The sequence below is a fragment of the Ovis canadensis genome, chromosome 1, assembly GCF_042477335.2.
Source record: "Ovis canadensis isolate MfBH-ARS-UI-01 breed Bighorn chromosome 1, ARS-UI_OviCan_v2, whole genome shotgun sequence".
In the NCBI taxonomy this organism is placed as follows: Eukaryota; Metazoa; Chordata; class Mammalia; order Artiodactyla; family Bovidae; genus Ovis; species Ovis canadensis.
Genome location: NC_091245.1, coordinates 52,109,328 through 52,131,862, shown reverse-complemented (window position 1 = coordinate 52,131,862; position 22,535 = coordinate 52,109,328). Strand labels below are relative to the sequence as shown.

The 22,535-nt window shown below is 36.7% G+C and overlaps 1 protein-coding gene across 1 annotated transcript in view; it reads left to right on the top strand.

The window, feature by feature from the left end:
• SLC44A5 (solute carrier family 44 member 5) overlaps nt 1-18,884 on the top strand; it is a 450,883-nt gene extending 431,999 nt beyond the window's left edge. The window contains exons 18-23 of the mRNA XM_069594802.1: nt 5,930-6,033; nt 7,548-7,621; nt 8,229-8,299; nt 8,777-8,865; nt 10,580-10,664; nt 17,216-18,884. Of these exons, the coding sequence (XP_069450903.1) occupies nt 5,930-6,033; nt 7,548-7,621; nt 8,229-8,299; nt 8,777-8,865; nt 10,580-10,664; nt 17,216-17,322 (530 nt within the window). The 3' untranslated portion in view covers nt 17,323-18,884. The remainder of the gene's footprint in view (nt 1-5,929; nt 6,034-7,547; nt 7,622-8,228; nt 8,300-8,776; nt 8,866-10,579; nt 10,665-17,215) is intronic.
• Nucleotides 18,885-22,535: the final 3,651 nt, after the last annotated feature.

Below are 22,535 nucleotides of genomic sequence, written 5' to 3'. Positions count from 1 at the left end.
CTTTTATCTTGGGAATTTATTTTTCTTTCTTTTTTTTTAATTTTTATTTTTACTTTATTTTACTTTACAATACTGTATTGGTTTTGCCATACATTGACATGAATCCACCATGGGTGTACATGCGTTCCCAAACATGAACCCCCCTCCCACCTCCCTCCCCATAACATCTCTCTGGGTCATCCCCGTGCACCAGCCCCAAGCATGCTGTATCCTGCGTTGGACATAGACTGGCGACTCGATTCTTACATGATAGTATACATGTTACAATGCCATTCTCCCAAATCATCCCACCCTCTCCCTCTCCCTCTGAGTCCAAAAGTCCACTATATACATCTGTGTCTTTTTGCTGTCTTGCATACAGGGTCATCATTGCCATCTTTCTAAATTCCATATATATGTGTTAGTATACTGTATTGGTGTTTTTCTTTCTGGCTTATTTCACTCTGTATGATCGGCTCCAGTTTCATCCATCTCATCAGAACTGATTCAAATGTATTCTTACTCCATTGTGTATATGTACCACAGCTTTCTTATCCATTCATCTGCTGATGGACATCTAGGTTGTTTCCATGCCCTGGCTATTATAAACAGTGCTGTGATGAACATTGGGGAACATGTGTCTCTTTCAATTCTGGTTTCCTTGGTGTGTATGCCCAGCAGTGGGATTGCTGGGTCATAAGGTAGTTCTATTTGCAATTTTTTAAGGAATCTCCACACTGTTCTCCATAGTGGCTGTACTAGTTTGCATTCCCAACAGTGTAGGAGGGTTCCCTTTTCTCCACACCCTCTCCAGCATTTATTGCTTGCAGATTTTTGGATCGCAGACATTCTGACTGGTGTGAAGTGGTACCTCATTGTGGTTTTGATTTGCATTTCTCTAATAATGAGTGATGTTGAGCATCTTCTCATGTGTTTGTTAGCCATCCGTATGTCTTCTTTGGAGAAATGTCTATTTAGTTCTTTGCCCCATTTTTTGATTGGGTCGTTTATTTTTCTGGAATTGAGCTGCATAAGTTGCTTGTATATTTTTGAGATTAGTTGTTTGTCAGTTGCTTCATTTGCTATTATTTTCTCCCATTCAAAAGGCTGTCTTTTCACCTTGCTTATAGTTTCCTTTGTTGTGCAGAAGCTTTTAATTTTAATTAGATCCCATTTGCTTATTTTTGCTTTTATTTCCAGTATTCTGGGAGGTGGATCATAGAGGATCCTGCTGTGATTTATGTCGGAGAGTGTTTTGCCTATGTTCTCCTCTAGGAGTTTTATAGTTTCTGGTCTTACATTTAGATCTTTAATCCATTTTGAGTTTATTTTTGTGTGCGGTGTTAGAAAATGATCTAGTTTCATTCTTTTACAAGTGGTTGACTAGTTTTCCTAGCACCACTTGTTAAAGAGATTGTCTTTAGTCCATTGTATATTCTTGCCTCCTTTGTCAAAGATAAGGTGTCCATATGTGTGTGCATTTATCTCTGGGCTTTCTATTTTGTTCCATTGATCTATATGTCTGTCTTTGTGCCAGTACCATCCTGTCTTGATGACTGTGGCTTTGTAGTAGAGCCTGAAGTCAGGCAAGTTGACTCTTCCAGTTCCATTCTTTCTCAAGATTGCTTTGGCTATTCGAGGTTTTTTGTATTTCCATACAAATCTTGAAATTATTTGTTCTAGTTCCGTGAAAAATATGGCTGGTAGCTTGATAGGGATTGCATTGAATTTGTAAATTGCTTTGGGTAGTATACTCATTTTCATTATATTGATTCTTCCGATCCATGAACATGGTATATTTCTCCATTAGTGTCCTCTTTGATTTCTTTCATCAGTGTTTTATAGTTTTCTATATATAGGTCTTTAGTTTTTTTCTATCTTGTTAACTGAACTGAACTGTTTTCTGGCTATTTTAAAGTTTTTTGTTTTTTCTTCTCTTTCTTTGTGATTTTATCATTTTATATGTGGTATCTTTTGATTCCTTTCTTGTATCTACTCTGTGGTTATCGTAAGGCTTATGTAAAATATATTATATTTATGATAACTAAAGGAGAAGGAAGTAGCAACCCACTCCAGTATTCTTGCCTGGAAAATTCCATGGACAGAGGAACCTGGAGGGCTACAGTCCATGGGGTCACAAAGACTCAGCCATGACTGAGCACACCAGCAGTAAAATAACTAAATAGTTATGACCAACCTAGATAGCATACTGAAAAGCAGAGACATTACTTTGCCAACAAAGGTCCATCTAGTCAAGGCTATGGTTTTTCCAGTGGTAATGTATGGATGTGAGAGTTGGACTGTGAAGAAAGCTGAGCACCGAAGAATTGATGCTTTTGAACTGTGGTGTTGGAGAAGACTCTTGAGAGTCCCTTGGACTGCAAGGAGATCCAACCATTCCATTCTGAAGGAGATCAGCCCTGGGATTTCTTTGGAAGGAATGATGCTGAAGCTGAAACTCCAGTACTTTGGCCACCTCATACAAAGAGTTGACTCATTGGAAAAGACTCTGATGCTGGGAGAGACTGGGGGCAGGAGGAGAAGGGGACGACAGAGGATGAGTTGGCTGGATGGTATCACGGACACAATGGATGTGAGTCTGAGTGAACTCCGAGAGTTGGTGATGGACAGGGAGGCCTGGCGTGCTGCGATTCATAGGGTCGCAAATCGTCGGACACGATTGAGCGACTGAACTGACTGACTGGCTGACCTTATAGTTAAAATATCTTATAGCTGATAACAAGTGAATTAGTAATGCATACAAAAGCTCTACCTTTTTATATCCCCTATGCACATATATTTTATGCTACAATGTTTTTGATATCACAATTTACATCTTTTTATGTTGTGGATCCATTAACAAGTTATTTAGTTATACATAAAAAAGTCCTTTTAATACTTTGTCTTTAACCTTTATACTATAGTTCTAAGTGATTTACCTACTACCATTAAAATTTTAGAGCATTTTGAATTGAAGTGTATATTTACCTTTACTGTGAGTTTTATGCTTTCATATATTTTCATGTTACTAATTAGCATCCTTTTGTTTCAGCTTAAAAAACTCCCTTTAATATTTCTTGCAAGGCTATTCTACTGGTGATGAACTCTTAGCCTTTGTTTGTCTGGGAAACTCTTACCTTTTTCTTCAATATTGAAGGATAACTTTGCCACATAGATAGTTTCTTGGTTGGCAGATTTTCCTTTCAACACTTTTAATATATTATTCAACTTCATTCTGGCCTGCAAAGTTTCTGCTGAAAAATATCTTCTTATGGGGATTTCCTTGTATATAAGAAGTTCCTTCTTTCCTGATGCCTTTACCTGACTTTTGAAAATTAACTTGATGTGATTCAATGTGGATCTCTTTAGACTGGTATTCTTTGAACTTCCTGGATCTGGATGTCTGTTTCTACAGGCTAGGGAAATTTTCAGTCATTATTTCTTTGTATATGTTTTATGCCCCTTTTTGCTCTCTCTTCTCCCTCTGGGACCTCTGTAATGTATATAATGGTCTGCTTGATGGTGTCGCATTAGTCTCTTACAGCTTCATGCTTTCTTTAGGGATAAACCCCACTGCATTGTCTTTGAATTCACTGATCTTTTCTTTCGCTAGATCTAGCCTGCTGTTGAATTCCTTTATTTAATTTTTCAGTCCAATTATTGTAATTTTGAGCTCTATAGATTCGGTTTGATTTTTAGAAATTTTCTCCCTCTTTACTGAAGTTCTCATTTTGTTCATTCATTGCTCCCTGACCATGGTAAGCATCTTTATGACCATAATTTTGAATTCTGTATTGGGTAAGTCAATGATCTCTGTTTCATAAATACCAGTTTGGGAAATATATCTTGTTTGTTTCTTTGGGACATATTCCTTTGTTTCTTCATTTTTTTCCTTCACTCTCTGTATTTGTTTCTGTGCGTTAGATAAAGCAGCCATTTTTCCCAATTTGACAGACTAGTCTCACGTAGGAGATGAGCTTCATTAATGAGCCCAGCCCAAGCTTCTTATTCTCTCAAATCTTTGTGATTGTCCTAGCCATCATAGTTAAGTAGCTCTTGGTAGTTGAAAGTGTAACTAGACCTATCGGTGTCTCAAAGGGAAGGGTCACAGTCAGAACCTAGACAAGGCTGATTAGAAGCTAAACCCTCAGACATCAGCTGGAAAAGTGTGTAGTTAAGCCCCTTTCAGGGGGAAACTAGGAGGGAAGCTTTTGCCTGCTTTCTCAGCATTCAACCAGGATACATAACCATGGTAGTGGTTAGTGGTGGTAGGGCACTCCTTAACCATTTAAAACCTGATTCTTTGTTTTCTACAGTCCTGTGAGACTTGTAAGTACAAGCCCTATCTAGAGCTACACAAAGCTGGGTCACCAGGCATGTGTACAAACTCCTTCCAAAGAGAAGTTGGTGACCTGCTCCCCCTAGCTCCTAGTAGGACCACAGGTAGATCCAGAGTATGCAAATTAGAAATTCAACTTTTAGGCAGGGTGTTATAAAGTATGTACTCAGTCCCTTCCCATGAAAAGACTGGAAGATGGGCATTTTGCTTGCTTTCTCTTTGCTAGTCTCTGTGATTGCTATAGTTGTTTTTTATAGTCCCATAGAACTGTGGCCATAAGCCTCTTTGGCTTCAGAGCTAAATGTTTTGGGGGTCTGTCTCTTGGGTGGGAATCTCTGTCTCTTGGGTGGGAAAGTTGGAATCCTTGATGTGCTGCTCAAACCCTTTACTCCTCAGGGAGAAGCTGAGAGTTGGGGGTATTGTCCTGGTAGTATGGCATTGTGCCAGGGGTAGGGCTTATGGTGAGTGTGTCTCAGCCTTTCCTACAATTTCACTGTTAGAGTTTTTAAGTTGCCTGATGTGAAGGAGTCACTCAGCTTGTTTCTGGATTTCTCTCAGAGGAAATAGCTCCCAGTGTAGTTATACGTTTGGTGCATCTGTGGGAGGAAGGAAGTTCAGGAACCTCCTTGTTACCATCTTTGTCCCTCCTGCAAATGATTTGCCTAGATATCACTCTGAAGAAAGTATATAAGTGGTGAATAAATATATGAAAGGATGCTCAATATTAGTCATTTTGGAAATGCAAATCAAAAACATAATGAGCTATCACTTCATTCCCAATAGAATAGCTACTATCAAAAAATGAAAAATAATATGTTTGTAGGTTGAGGATAAATTGGAACACCTGTGTATTGTTGGTAAGAATGTAAAATCATATTGCCACTGTGGAAAACAGTTGAACTGTTTTAACTTTAAAAAGTTAAAAATATGATTGCCATATGCCAGCATTTCTACTTCTAGGTATATACTCAAAAAGATTGAAAGCAGGGACTCAAATAAATACTTGGGCACCAGTGTTCATAGCAGCATTATTCACAATAGCCAAAAGATAGAAAGAACCCAAATTTCCATTAACAGATAAAAGAAAAAAACAAAACTGTGTGTGCGTGTGTATATATATACACACGCACACACACATATACACACACATACATACGTACTACAGAATATTATTCAGCTCCAAAAATAAATGTAATAGATGGATCCTCATAACTTAATGTTAAGTGAAATAAGCAAAACACAAAAGGTTAAATATTGTAAGATTCCACTTATATAACGTATCCAGAAGATGCAAATTCATACAAACAGAAGTATGATAGAGGTTACCAGGGACTTGGAGGAGGGGAGAATGAGGAGTTATTGCTTTAATGGGTACAGAGTTTCTATGAGATGATGAAAAGTTCTGGAAATTGATAGTGATGGCAGTTTCACAATACTGTGAATGTACTTAATGCTACTGAGTTATACACTTAAAAATGGTTAAAATGGTAAATTATATATATATATATATATTTTACTACAGTTAAATCGAAAAGCCCATTTAAAATTTTACTATTATTTTTATTTATAGTCTACAAATAATTAATAGGTTTAAATATCTCCTTCTTATAGAGGCCCAGAGCAACATTTCTAAATTCCTAAAATGCTGCCTGAGATGCTGTTTCTGGTGTTTGGAAAAAGCAGTAAAGTTTTTGAACAGAAATGCCTATGTTATGGTAAGTAGATTATTTTTATTTACTAAACTTCTTTGCACACCCGAACCCCGTGTCTATATTTCCATCTCAAAAGCACTTGTACATCAAGCAGTTGAATTTATCACCATGTTGATACAAGAATTTGTGAATCCAATGCATGATTCAGGGCTATGCTTTCCTAGCTGAGATAGTAACTTAACTGTACTTCATTATTACCTTCAATACCTTTATGGAGACGGAAAATATTATTTCCCTTGTGTGTGTATACCTGCAGTCATGTCTGACTCTGCAACCCCATGGACTGTAGCCCTCCAGGCTCCTCTGTCCATGGAATACTCCAGTCAAGAATATTGAAGTGAGTTGCCATTTCCTCCTCCAGGGGATCTTCCTGACCCAGAGATCAAACCTGTTATCTCCTGCATTGGCAGGCAGATTCTTTACCGCTGCACCATCTGGGAAGCTCATTATTTCCCTTAGAAATATAAAAATGTGCTAGATTGAAAATAATATTATTTGTCTTTGACATACTTCCATGGGAGGGAAGCTTAATTAGTTTAGATTTCACGATGAAAAGAAAATATTCTTCTAATTCTGGGTTTTACACATTTTTAAGGAAGGGTCTGTTTCTTTTTATGATTCTTATTTTGAAATGTGTGGGAACTGATAATGTAACTGAATTTGTTACTTATTTCCAATAGGAATATGGAGGCTTCTACAGAGATTTTTTTTTAAAAAATAGGGGATCCAAAAATATTGTTCTAAAATTTAGCAACTGCAACCTTATTAACACTTGATTATCACAGTGATATAGGGTCTGATGGTGTGATTCAAATAGTTATGGATATTCAAAGAGTCATTTATATAACTCCAGTGAGAATATTTTATTGAGCCTCTTAATCAATAAAGCCAGTGTATATTGGAAGCACAGGGTTTCCTGAGAGGAATTTTTAATGTGAATGCTACAACATTTCACCTATTCAGCAACACATCATAGCCAAATGCTCCAAAGACAAGCTGTGACCTGGGATTTGAGAAGACCTACCTCTGTTTACTTTGGCCACATGATGAGAAGAGCTCACTCATTTGAAAAGACGCTCATCCTGGGAAGGATTGAGGACAGGAGGAGAAGGGGACAACAGAGGATGAGATGGTTGGATGGCATCACCGACTCGATGGACATGGGTTTGGGTGGACTCTGAGAGTTGGTGATAGACAGGGAGGCCTGGCGTGCTGTGGGTTCATGGAGTCACGAAGACTTGGACACGACTGAGGGACTGAACTGAACCTCTGTTTAAATTTGTGTATTTCCCATGGAATTAAGAGAAAATAGCAACTGAAATATACCTTATTGTCAATGACTCTAAGAGTTGTGCAGAATTGAGGATACATGGTTCCCCAGCCTCCCATAAGCCTTAAGGTTGGAAAGATGAATGAGAGTAACTGAATGGGTGACAGAGAATTAATTAATGTTCCTGTCATTGGATTGTCTGTTAGTCTTGTTAAGTTATCAGAATAATATCAACTGTCTTCCTCAGATGGCAATATACGGCAAAAACTTCTGCAAGTCAGCAAGAGATGCTTTCAATCTGCTGATGAGAAATATTTTAAAGTAAGTAAGCAGGTTGAGCATTGCAGTGGATGGTTTGGTGAATCTTGAGCATTTATACTTCACATGTTGGTGGTTTTATTAGACATGAATCTTCTTTTATTTTAAAAGATTTAAATCTTCTCCTTCATACTTTAGTTTCTTTGTATGTCTTTGAATTGTTGCTCCCATCATCCATCTATACCTTTATACCCACTGGCACTCACTCATCTTTATTATACCCTGTGCTCAAGAAATTCCCCACACAAACACTATCATCACATTTCTGACTTTTCTTTTCTCTCAAAATTGACAGAGTCTGAGTGAACAAAATCAGAGAACCAGTGCAGCCATCCCCAGGATGCAGGGTGTCTATAGTCCTCAAATTAGAATGAGAGAGGCTGACACCACCAAAAGCACCTGACAGCACTATAATGCCATTTTCTGTTTACTTCCTTATAAATAAGTCAGAATTTCATGCCTGGGTTCCTTCATTTCTTGCATTTAATAAATGCTAAGTAATATTTCAGCAGAGACAAATCAAAATGAATTCGTGGATTATTTACTTTCATAAATTTCTAGTAACAAATCTAAGTTAAACACAAAATTATACTTTTTTTCTGATTCTTAGAATTGCAGTTATGGATAGAGTGACAGACTTTGTGCTAATCCTGGGAAAGATTCTAGTTGCTGGCTGTATAGGTAAGTAGTAGTAGTAATAACAATAATAGTAACAACAACAGTGAAGTTTTTTTTTTTTTAATTTAACAGGTACTTAGACGATAACCCTGTATGCGAGACAGCAAAAAAGACACAGATGTATAGAACAGTCTTTTTGACTCTGTGGGAGAGGGAGAGAGTGGGATGATTTGGGAGAATGGCATTGAAACATGTATAATATCATATAAGAAACGAATCGCCAGTCTAGGTTCAATGCAGGATACAGGATGCTTGGGGCTGGTGCACTGGGATGACCCAGAGGGATGGTACGGGTAGGGAGGAAGGAGGGGGATTCAGGATGGGGAACACGTGTATACCTGTGGTGGATTCATGTTGATGTATGGCAAAACCAATACAATATTGTAACGTAATTAGCCTCCAATTAAAATAAATAAATTTAAATTTTTTAAAAAAAAGAAAAACTTCTTTATGACAAAAAGCTATATTTGTTTGCTCCAGGTGTCCTGGCCTTTCTACTTTTCACCGAAAGACTCCCAGTGATTATAGAAGGACCAACATCTTTAAATTACTACTGGGTACCTTTGCTGGTAAGAGCTGATAGTAAGTTTGGGCTGCTACAGTAAAAATACCATAGACTGGGTGGCTTAAACAACAGGGGTTTATTACTCACAGTTTTGAAGACTGAGAAGTCCAAGATCAAGGTGCCCACAGATTCAGTCCCTAGTCAGAACTTCCTTCCTAATTTGCAAAGGCATACCTTCTTGCTGTATCCTAACAGGGTAGAAAGAGAGATCCTCTCTCATCTTCTCCTATAAGGGCACTAACCATTCATGAGGTCTCCATCCTTGTTTTCTCATTGCCTCCCAAAGGCCCCACACCCAGATGCCATCACACTGGGGATTAGGTTTCCACATAGGAATTTTGAGGGGACACAATTCATTCCATAGCCACTGGGCAATATTGATTCTGATTTATGAGAGATGGCAAAATAAAAAACCAAAAAGGAATAGGAGAAATAATGATAGCTAACATGATTAGTCTTACTTTGTGCCCAGCCTCATTCTGCTGTGAAGCTTGGGTTCCTTGGAAACAACCCCTGAGACAGAGGATTGCAAGCAGAGGGCTTATTATGAAGTACTCTCCGGAGATACACTGGAAAGAAAGTGAGGAGGACAGGGCTGGGCAAAAAAAAGAAGCTGATCCATGCTGTGATTACAGTTGAAGCCTCAGACATAATTATAGGAATTTCTGACACAGGCGCTAGGCCTCCATATACTGCATCGGGCAGCCGTTGGCCAAGGGTTGCCCTCTGAATGACGGTGTAACCTTGAGTGAGGCAGTTCCCTGCAAAAGCAAGTCCTGTGGAACAAAACAGCTGAGTCATCAGCTGCCTGCCTACATTCCCAACAACTGGGAGATAGATGTGGCAACTGGAGAGGACCTGGAAGGAACCCTGTGGGCTCTTTTACAGTATATTATTAATAACTCACTCAATCCATGTGTCATAAACACCATTGTTACATTCTCTGCTTCCCCACCAACAATCTTCCATAGGAAGCACAGAGAGATGAAGTGACTTGTTGAATGAGTGCCTGAGCTGTGATTAAACCTAGGCAGTGTGTGCTTTTAACTCCTATGCTCTGGACTTCCCTGGTGGTCCAGTAGTTAAGAGTCTACCTGTTGGGCCTCCCTGGGTGGCTCAGTGGTTAAAAAAAAAAAATATCTACCTGCCATTGCAGGAGACACGGGTTCAATCCCTGATCTGAAAAGATTCCACATGCCATGGGGCAACCAAGCCCGTGAGCCACAACTATGGAAGCTCGTGAACCTAAAACCTATACTCTGCAAGAAGAGGAACCACCCCAGTGAGAAGCCCCACTACAGCTAGAGAGTAGCCCCCACTTGTCACAACTAGAGAAAGCCCACATGAGGCAATGAAGACATAGCACAGCCAAAAATAAATGAATATTTTAAACAGAATAGGATTATTCCATGAAAAGATGAAACAAAACAAAAAACTGCTTTACTGCCTCAGTATGCAGGATCCTAGATCTGGGATGCTTTTGGTAGGCATTAGGGCTAGTGAAAAGAAAACTGGCAGACCATCTAGTACATTTTGTTTAAATCTCAGTTCAGATACACTCAAAAGCATTATCATTGAATCTTTTACATTTCTATATTGAAATCTTTTCCATCAAAGAGTTCTTCAAGGCTTCCTTATCATGATTTCATTTCAAACTGCATTATTGTTCTTTTGGACAGATTTACGACATCTTCATTCTTTTCTCTACTCATTTACAGACAGTGATTGTTGGATCTTACATAATTGCACATGGATTCTTCAGTGTCTATGCAATGTGTATTGAAACAATTTTCATCTGCTTCTGTAAGTTTTCAGTATATGTGTTTTCCGTCTTCAGTGTATAACCGAAAGATGAAAAGGTTTACACCCATGTCTTTAGCTGGCTGTGGATTTGCTATGACCTGGCTGCAACTGCAAAACAGTGTTTATTTGGAAAGAGACACTGTCTAGTAGATTCTTTTTAAAACTTAACAGCTGAGAGATGATATTTGCAAAGCACAGGAGAGTCAGGCATCATGGCATGGTGTTAGCATGAAATTATTTTTTAATTTCTGAAAATGTTTTCAAATTTGTAGTAATGATTAGCTTCTGTTATGCTTCGTTAACACCTGAAGACTGGGCTTTGAGGCTGGGCTTTGGGAACTCTTGAGGAGAGCCATTATAGTTTCTGATAAAGCCAAGCTGGCAACGATTTCAAAGATACATGGAGCCAATTCACACTAGGTAACACAATGACAGTTAGATAGGATTAATAGAGAGGTATGTCTTGGAAATGTTTAGATGAACTCTGATGCTGATCGTTAAAATATTTCATTAGGGCTTTCATCACTGACTTCTGCACTGTGCCTCTATGGAGCATGTGCTACTCACATACACAGAATGGGTATGTTTTCTATTAGTACCTCATCGTAAAAGCCCTGGGGAATCTAGTGCCCATCAGGAGCTTGATCTGTCGTCATCTTCAGCCTAGATAAAGTAAGGTCAACAGATGAAAGAACAGAGCTTATTATCCCTACAGCTAATACCCTCTTGAGAGATTATTTCTCTGGCACATTGCTCTTAAGAGAAGCAGAGAAAACATTCTATTATGGTGCATTACTGAGTGATCCACCTGTATAAACTGAACAGTTTAGTGGGTTTTTTGGTATAACTCATAGCACCAACTGCATACTGGGGTCAGGATAGGAGATAATGTATGTGTGTATGTGTGTGTGTACCACCTGCAATGCGGGACACCTGGGTCCAATCCCTGAGTTGGAAACATCCCCTGGAGCGGGGCATGGCAACCCACTCTAGTATTCTTGCCTGGAGAATCCCATGGACAGAGAAGCCTACAGTCCATGGTGTCATAAGGCGTCAGACACAACTGAGTGGCTAAGTACACACACATACACACACACACACACACACATATATACATATATATATTTCATAGGGAGTTATATTGAAGGAAAAAATCTTCTAGAAAATGGTTGGATCTCTTTTTCCTTTCTGAAAATTTACAAATCAATTTTCAATAACTGGACAAATAAATCAGGAGAACTTTGTGCACAAAGCTCTTCCTTTGGCTCTAAATGGAACGGGAATGTTTAATCTTTTCCTAGCACCCCAGTGGTTTATCAGGAAAAGCCATCTACAAAATACCACATGAACAAACTTCAGCTCAGGTATGAGATGGAAGAAGGAACACGGGAATGAGGTAGCTGAAGACACAGAAGAGACAGAGCTTTCAAATGTTCAGAAAACTTTCATCTCAAATGCTAATTATGGGAGTCTAACTGGGAGAGCCCACCAGGATCTTCCCCATTTTTGTAACTGAAAAGTTTTCTCAAAATGTATCCGAGGAAATGTCTAGAACCTACCAGTTTCCAGTCTTTGGAAGCTGTGGCAAGTCTTATAGATTTTAATTTTGACAGTGGATTCTAAATTTGAGAATGAAGAAATGTTTGGCACTTGTCAATATTACTATATTCTACTCATCTATATTGCCAAGTTCTTAAAAATCAGGTATAATTTCAGCCTTGCTCAAAACATCATGTGTTGAATGTGAACTTTTTTTTTCTTCAATATTCTTGTCATTGATAATAAAGAACAAGAGAAACTAAACTGTGTTTCTCTTCCCTCTCCAGCTGTTACTTTGGGCAACATCTAACTTTGGAAAATATTCTCCTTAAATGATATTCCAAACCAAATTCTGATTGTGTGGAACTGTACCTTTTGTTGTTGTTGTTTTTTCTGCATACCTCTTTATACCTATTATCTTGACTGCCAGAAAACTGGTATGTTTAAAAATGCGAACCACTTGCAAATACTCTATTTTATAGTAACGTAGCATCCTTTCAACATTACAAAGAAATGAGAATTCTGACCCCAAGATAGGAGAAAACAATACTTGTAGATGATTATTATCATTATTATGTGATTGATACTGTAGTTCCTACCCATTCCTCAAAAGTAATAATGATATAAAAATATGTGATATAGAAATATGATTAAGGAAAAAAGAACAAAAATGTTCAGCATCTATGATGTTTCCTGCTTAGCTTTTCATTTTGTAGCTAAGGAGAGTCACTGTGAGGTCCATTGTAAAAATCTGAAAAACCAATAATCCAACCATTCCTAAGAGAGTATGGTAAAAAATAACTTAAAAATATTCTAAGTGATTATGCTATATGGTTTTATATAATATTTCTTATCCTTTATTTCATAATAAATAAAGGCTAAAAATAATATAATATTTTAATATACTAGTAAAAACAGAATCAAGTTGCATTTATATATTTATTGAGATATTATCAGTTGTGAATTATATGTATCTGCAAGAAATTTAATTCTATGTAAACTTCTCCTTGCTTCTCAGCATCATTCTGATCCTTTCCCCCAACCACCCAGCAGATGTGTGCTCAGTGAATACCCATCATCTTACTATTAGCCTAAGCAAAGCAGGAATATAAACATATATTACAAAAGTCATAAGACATTGCATTAGCTTTTGAATGTAATCTGGGGCAAACTGCAAGGATTTAGGACAGGGCACCTTTTAGTTAGCAGCATGAGATCTGAAGTAGGTGTCTAGAAACTGGGTCCTCACCTCATCCTAATTGCCCCAGAGCTTTCAACTTTAGGAGAATCATTTCACATCCCTGGGTCTCAGTTTCTTCATCTGTAACATTAGGGTGTGAATTACCATTAAGAGCAACTTTGAACTCTGAAACTCAAGTATTCTCTACATGTATCATGCCATACTTTTTATTCAGCTTCATCTCAGAGGATAGGGCAGTTTACCTTTATGAACTGAACAGTTGCAGAATTTAAAGATAACACCTTTGAAAGGACATTAAAGATCTTATTAACCTTTAAACTATCAAAATAAACCTCTTTGGGAGTGGGTGGGATTTACAAAGTTTTAGTGCTTCCTGGCAGAAGTTGAAGCTTCTAACTTTGACTAGCACTGGCTACTTAACTGCACTAATTTGTCTTATATTTGACTTTCTAACACTGCTTTCTCTGGTTTTTCCCTGTTCAACTCTCCAAATTCTAAAAATGCATATAATTATTCTGCTGCTGCTTGCTGCTTTTGCCTGCTTTGGCTGCTGCATATACAGGTGAAGATCTGGAAAGAAATGATGGATCAACAGAAAAACCCTACTTCATAACCCCTACCCTGCACGGAATTCTGAACAAGAAGCAACTAGTTCCCCAGAAGCAGAAAAAGTAGAAAAGCTTCAAACAGTGCCATTCACTTTTAAGTAGAAGTTTTGTAAATTAGGTCATTTGTATTGGAAAATGATGCTTTTAAGTAATGTGAAATTTCAGTACCTATTCCTGAAAAGCAAGAACCTGGTACCGTCTGAGGTATCAGGCAGTTAATGACAGTAGCCTCTAGGATACTTTATAGACTGTGGTTCCAGCTGAAGAGCAAGCTGTAAATGTCACATGTTTTCTTAAAGTCTATAGCTGAAAGTGTTTCCAAACTTTTATAACTTGGCATGCTGTTTTCCATTGCAGCACTTTGACGACCTTTCTTTTTACAAATGTATATTTGTAAAAGATATTCAGGAAATTTTTGAAAGCACTATAAATGTATAATCAATTAGCCATAAACAGGTTGATTTATAGTTAACCAGCATATGGTACTAAATTTGTAAATGTGGTGCTATGGTTATATTTATACTGTTCAAGCAAGTGGACAACATCCTAAACTGTGATTAAACATATTAATGGTTCCCTGGGAAGTATATTTCAGTAAGTGTTTCAAGACCATAATGAACATATAGATGCTAAGGTTATACAGGTTCCACAGAGAGCATTACTAGGTAAAAATTACCATGGAACCTTCATAGGCCATTTTGTTGTTATGAAATTAAAGTTGAATCTGAGTTCTAGAATATCATTTTTAATGATATGAACCAGAGGCCACCATGAAAATATTCTGAGCAGAACTGAGATGGCCACATAACTCGCACCCTTTGTCTATAACCCAAATAGAGATCAATCTTTATTAATCTTTATGCCCACCATATAAGAAATGGGTATGGATGTGTTTCAGAAGAGTGATTACATCTTTTATGAGCATGCCTGGTTTTCTAGATTAAAGAGATCATGTGGGTTTGTTCTATGAAAGGTTTAATTTTAGCTTAACTTTCAGTGAAAAAAGAGAAAAGATAAGTAAGACTTCAGATTTTACCCTAAGGAAACATTAGCCCTCCACAGGTACCTCAGCTGGTACCTTTACAAGGGGCATACTGTGGATTAGGAGATCTCTTCCTCAAGGGTTCAGGAGCGAGGTTATTCTTCCACCTCTGCTGACCAGACCAACAAACCAGGCTCTGTCAGCCATGCCTTGGTCTTTTGCATGGTGGAGCAAAGCATGAATCAGACACCCACGTACCTTGTCTATCCATCTCCTGTGTACAAGAGCATAAGATATGGCGAACAGTGTGAAAATGTACCCCAAAGGAGTACTGGGTCAACAGTGTCCTTTTGGCTTTTACACTAAGTTTATGTATAAGGATTATTTATGTCTTGACAAAAAGGAGTATGATCTGGATATAATCCATGTATCCAAGAAGAGAGTTAGAAATGTAAAACTGTATTATAAATTAACATGACTAGTAATTTATTTAACAACCCTGAAATGTGGGGTCACTGACTTTCTACCAGCTTAATAACAAAAAGCCAATGAATAGGGGAGAGTTTCAAAATATTGGTCCTTATATGGCCCCCATCTTATTCTTGGCTTACTTTCTTTTACGATTATAATCAAAAGCATCATTTGGCTTCATATCTTGGCAAAAGCCTTCTTCACTCTCATGCTCCTTGAAGTATAATTCAGAGAAGAGTGACAATCTATATTTCTAGATAGTTGTTATTATTATTTTATTCAATAATATACCTGGATGAGAGGGGAGTTTGTGGGAGAATGGATACATGTATATGTACAGCTGAGTCCCTCGTCTGTGTGCATAAAACTATCACAATATTGTTAATTGGCTATACTCCAATTTAAAATAAAAAATTAAAAAGAAATACAAGGTTCACAACAAAAATCTAGTCAAATAGTTACCTCTATCTTAAGTGCTGAAAATTATAAAGAATAAGTCCCCTTTTAGGAGTAGTTGAAAAATTCATAATGATGAAACAAAATGATTTTTAATTTTCTGTTACGTATCAGAATCACTCTGAGAATTTGTTATAAATATTGCTACCTGTACTCCCACCCCAAGAGACTCTGATGTAAGCATTTTTGTGTGGGGCAGCTTGTGAATTATTAAAAAGTTCTCTAGTGATTCTGATGCACATAAAAGTTGAGAAATAAATAAAACATAAATCAATGTGTGGGAAATTAGTTGCTTATTTTCTACTTATATTCTTGGCTATTCTAGGAATTAGAAAATTATGAAAGACAAAGGAGATTCATTTGGAGATTGCTAGCAGTCATAACTTCTATTTTTAGATTCTTGGTACTAGATGGGACCCATGTATTAAATGCTTAACATTAAAACTGCTGATTAGACCAGAAGACTCGCCACAGTAAAAGTATTCATTGAACAGTATGGAGATACATTCTAAACTTGACTATAAGAATATAACTCTTCGGTGCAAAATCATAGGAAAAGGAATGTTGTTTGGTTCAGTATTTCTTAATCATTTTTTAATAATTAGAAAGCTCTAAGCAGAAAAGTTTTAACCCATATTATGTGCTTAATCTAGTTAGAAAAGTATTTTTCATCAATTACCTCTGTGTAATTGAAGTATTTAGAGAAAAATGGGTGTTGTTTTTGAGAAAACTTTGGAAGCCACTTAGAAAGAAATTAAATAACAGTGAAAAAATGGAGAAAATGATGCAATATGTCTCAAATTTTGCAGTTCAAGGACTTGAAATATACTGAAAATTTACAAATCTTTTTAGAAAACTAGACTGCTTGAATTGTTGCTTGAAACACAAAAGCAATTTTGAATTAATACAGTAAGTTAAAAGGCAAATTCAATACATAATACGTTTTAGGAAAGTGAAGGTGAATTTAAAAATCCCTCATATATCTCTTGATTTTTGTATAATTATGTTTCCTCTCCAAAAGAAGAGAAAACTTGTTTTCTCAATTGTGCAGCTGAGAGGCAGGTGCTATTGGCAGAATCAGACCTGGTACACAGAATGAGATACTATCTTACTGACATAATAACAAGGGCTGATTGTTTTCTCATAGTTATGTTTACAGTAATGTTGATGCCAAACTATGCTGTTTTTTTAAATAACATTTTGAACTGCTGTGAAGCAAGTATACAGCAGATGGCGATGTTACTTCTCTTACACTTGTGCTTTGATATTTACCCTGTGCCATTCTTCCTCCTAGTGGAAGATTTAGAAAGAAACGATGGTTCTGCCGAAAAACCCTATTACATGAGTCAGTCTCTGATGAAGATTATGAACAGGCGAAATGTAGAAACCAAGAAGCAGTAGAAGTGCAAACTCGGGCCATCCTGCAGCGGCGTCACCTTTGCTCATCTCCTGCGTCTGTGCTGCACTTCTCCCATAAGCGCTCTGAGTGCGGAACCCTGTATTCACCACCTTGTTGGCTTTGATTTGCATGTTTTATACCAAAGCTTATATTGTAATATGTGAAGCCATCAGAAGTTGCAAGGGAATTGTTAATAACACGAAACATTTTTTATACTAAGATCTTCTGTTTGGTAATTCATTTTTAAAGAGAATGGCTTGGATGTTTTGAAAATGCTAGTGAATATGTTAATATTGTTTTAAATATTAGATTGAACATGATACATTATTTAAACTAATAGCTCCTAATATATTTTTAAAATTACAACTAAAAGACTTCTGCAGGGAAAATTGGTAAGCGAAGTGAAAGAGAAGATTTTAAAGTTTTCCCCACTCCCATTTGACAGTAAATCGGTAAAAGGAGCACTCCACTCCAGATTCTGCTAAGTATAGACTGTTTCCTATTAAACAAACTGTCAGTCATCCAGCCTTTACTACTTCGTCCTCTCTGACAAAGTGCCTTACTGGCTGTTTAATATCACCCAGCTTTTGTGGGCAAGTTTACAAATATTGTTTAAAAAAAAAAAATCCTGCAATGTTTAGTGATTAAAACAAGTCTCCTTGCATTTGTTTTCCTCTTAGCTTACTGGTTGGAAACCGTTTGTTATTTCACTATGTTTGATAGTCTCACTATATAGACTACATTTTGCAGCATAAACAATTTCCCTTGCGCCTAGTGGACATTCATGAATGTGTACTACATGCAAGAAAAAAAACCTGAAAGGACGATTGTTGGGTTTGTTTGCTTTTTTTACTAAAAGTGAATTTAAAATGTAATCTTTTCTATGATCTTTGAAAATAAAATAGGTACAAGACTACATTTATCAGTGTTTTACACAGATTGGAAAGGGAAACTTTAAGAAATCACAAAGGGAAACTTTACCCCCTTAGAAAGGGTGCTCACAGATATCGTGTACTGAATAGTTCCATTTTCAATTGATTTATTGTCCATGAGTGTACTAAGTATGTTATTTCCCTTCTTGAACTTTTGATATGAACTAATCAGTTTACTTACAATACTTTTTTATTGTGCTAATATGAATAGGAAAATAATTTCTAATTCAGTTTTAAATAATTTTATTAGTACTGCTAACTTGAAAGAAAATGAATTCAGTTTGTTACTCAGTGTTATGGAAAGAGTCCATAAAACAATCACCCTAAGGGAATGTCAATCACACAGTGATAAGTTGTGAAAGCTTTGAGAATCAACTGTGTAAGTTACTAGCAGTTTATCTACTATCAGTTAACTGTGACTTTGGATATTCTTTCATGCCAAAAACGAACTCACATGAGCACATGACAGTCTGAGCTCTGTAACCAGTGTGCTTCTGCTGTGCAGAAATATTAGGGACCTATTGTCTAAACAGATTTGATAACTGAAGTGTTTAATATTTACTGAGATATGTTGTTACTCATTGTTTTAAATCTGTTTTTTTCTTCTAATAAAGATTTAGATAAGAAAAAAACGCTCTGCATTTTCATTTCTTTAAGCTAGAGAAACACACCTACCAGGACAAGATTTCCTCTGTATTAAATATCTTAATTTCTTTTAAAGTCTAGATTTATCTTTAAAATGGTTTTTCACTTTTCCTAGCTGTGCATTGATTGCCAAACCAAATAACTGATGCTGATAACTTATGCAAAGTAAGTAAGTCAAAGATAAATGGAGAAGAAATAGATTTTTTTTTAACCCAAACAATGGCCTAAATTAGTTCATTTTTTAATTTGCAAAAGGTTGTCTCGGTCCCTCTTTTGGTTTTGGCCAGTTTCATAAGAAGCAAATCTCATTAGTTGAAAGGCAGGGATAAGTTTACATAGTGTAAAGAATGTGAACACAAATTAACAATAGTTTTCTAAGGTGATATTAAACATCACTATCACTGGTTTAACTCAAGCTAAAATTTTTCTTAGGTTCAGATATTCCTTATCAAATGTATGAGTCCATTCTAAAATTGAATTATATATTAAATCTTCAAACTTAACTTTTCTTTAAAATTTAATGGGTTTCTTTAAATGAAAATATAAAATAATATTGCAGTTCTCAGGGTTATTTTAAAATGTCCTATATCTAATAATATGCTTGTTAATATACTAATGGTTCTTTTTGCATTTTTTAAAAAAATGTCATTTGATTTCCAGAAGAAATCCAAATCCTGCTTTATATTTTAATAATAACTCCCACTTTTAGGTGATAAAGTACTGATCACATATGTAAATACATTGTTTGAAATTGGACAATGATTGATAGGATTTTTCTATGTGCCTAGAAAGTTTAAAACGAGATTGTGACTCCACACAGTAAATTGACAGTATTAAAAGTTCTGTGAGATCATCAGGTATAATGCAGTTATTATTTAAACTTATATTGGAAAGCAGACTTCATGCAACAGTTCCTTATTTTCTTTTACTGTATAGCTGACCAGCATTCATTCCAATGTATGTTCTTTCACTTTTACAAGTGGTGTCTCAGGAAATTGCTCTTAAACTCTAACCAGGCATGGCAATTATCTTCAGTATTATCTGGTTCTGGACTGAGGAACATGCTTTATAAATCAGTCTTTGTTGGCAGAAGATATGGGGACAAAACTGAACTAAAATCATTATTGCAGACCATGGATATGAAATTGTGTCTTGACATTTTTTTCCAGTTTCTTGCAAATATTATTCTTAGATGTTTGCAAATATTTGTTTTAAAATATAATTATAAGAATACAATTCAATAAATCATTGATGAAATACCTTACCAACATAGTAGGAATAAATTACTTCTCCAAAGTTACTTCTCATATACTATGTTTCTACTCTTCGTGCTAAAATGGGTATTGACAACTTCTCAGAACCTAACTGAGTTACTTCCGGTCCTTAGTAAATCAATCATAACCCCAAAACAAAGCCAACCCCCATTAAAACAAAGAAATTCATTTACTCATGAAAACTGTATCACTTTATGCAAGCCTTGGGCATCAAGATGATGTCACAGTCACGGACCCTCTTAAAATATATCAGGCCAAACTGAACTGTTCTCTTCTCCCATTTACGACTTTCCAATTGCTTAAAATGAAACAGCATATAAACTGGCAATATCTTCTCTAATGGTTTCTATGCTGGGAAGAATGAGGGCTGTTATGTGACACATTTAAAAGCAATCAATTCAATTTTACTATTTGAAGTCACTATTTTTTTTAAACACCTCAGATCTTTTTTTACAGTCCTTTTTTCTACTGTATGATTCAGAATAAGCAAATGGAAAAAACAATCTTGTGAATGAAGTAAAATGCCCATCTACTGCTGACTTGAAAATATGGACATCTTCATACTCTGGCCCTTTACTATAGATGGTACTAAGAGCATCACATTTTAACAAAGATGGGAGAGGCTTATCAAATGAAAAGAAGTTTCCATTCTGCATATAAATTGAAGTGAGCCTGGACTTAATTGATTGTTAGATTAATCCTGAAATCTCCATATTCTTCCATCCGAATGGAAGGGTGAATATGTGTCTGCAGTGCACAGAAAGAAGGAAATGAAGGTAAAACGTTGGGGAAAGCACTGGCGTCCAAGGAGAGAACAGGAATAGTTGAGGATATAGAAAAATATACCTCTAACAGCATCTAAGAGTGCAATGTTACAGAAAGTGGGGTGCCTTCTGAAAGCAATTCAAAAATCTATTCAAAAAAGGAAACTCTAACAGATTTGAAGTCAGTAATTAAAAATATTTTTCAATTTTCCAGTATCTGAGCTATTTTAAATCCTAAAAATGATGCTGTTAAAGTGCTGCACTCAATATGCCAGCAAATTTGGAAAACCCACCAGTAGAAACAGGACTCAAGGTCAGTTTTCATTCCAATACCAAAGAAGGGCAATGCCAAAGAATGTTCAAACTACCCTACAATTCAGCTAACTAGCATGGTAATGCTCACATGCTAGCAAGATAATGCGCAAAGTCCTTTAAGCTTTGCTTCAACAGTACATGAACCAAGAGCTTCCAGGTGTACAAGCTGGGTTTAGAAAATGCAGAGGAACCAGAGATCAAATTGCCAACATCCACTGGGCCATAGACAAAACAAGGGAATTCCAGAAAAACATCTACTTAATTGACTTCGCTAAAGCCTTTGACTGTGTGGATCACATCAAACTGGAAAATTCTTAAAGAGTTGGGAATACCAGACCACCTTACCTGTCTCCTGAGAAACCTGTATGCAAGTCAAGAAGTAACAGTTACTGGACTTGGAACAACAGACTGGTCTAAATTGGGAAAGGAATATGACAAGTCTATATATTATCACCCTGCTTATTTAACTTATATGCAGAATACATCAAGCAAAATAGCAGGCTGCATGAACCACAAGCTGGAATCAAGATTCCTGGGAGAATATCAACAACCTCAGATATGCAGATTATACCACCCTAATGGTAGAAAATGAAGAGGAACTAAAGAGCCTCTTGATGAGGGTGAAAGAGGAGAGTTAAAAAGCCAGCTTAAAACTAAACATTCAAAAACTAAGATCATGCTATCTGGTCCTATAACTTCATGGCAAATAGATGGAGAAAAAAGTGGAAGCAATGACAGATTTTACTTTCTTGGGCTCCACAATCACTGCAGATGGTGACTGTAGCCATGAAATTAAAAGACATTTGCTCCTTGGAAGAAAAGCTATGACAAACCTAGACAGCATATTAAAAAGCAGAAACATTACTTCACCAACAAAGGTCCATATAGTCAAAGCTATGGTTTTTCCAGTAATCATGTACAGATGTGAGAGTTGGACCATAAAGAAGGCTGAGTGCCAAAGAACTGATGCTTTCAAGCTATGGTGCTGGAGAATACTCTTGAGAGTCCCTTGGACTGCAAGGAGATCCAACCAATCAATCCTAAAGGAAATCAACCCTGAATATTCATTGGAAAGACTGATGCTGAAGCTGAAGCTCCAATACTTTGGCCATCTGATGCAAAGAGCCAACTCACTGGAAAAGATCCTGATGTTGAGAAAGACCAAGGGCTGAAAGAGAAGGAGACAAAAGAGGATGAGATGGTTGGATGGCATCACCAAATCAATGGACATGGATTTGCGCAGACTCTGGGAGATAGTGAAGGACAGGGAAGCCTGGCGTGCTGC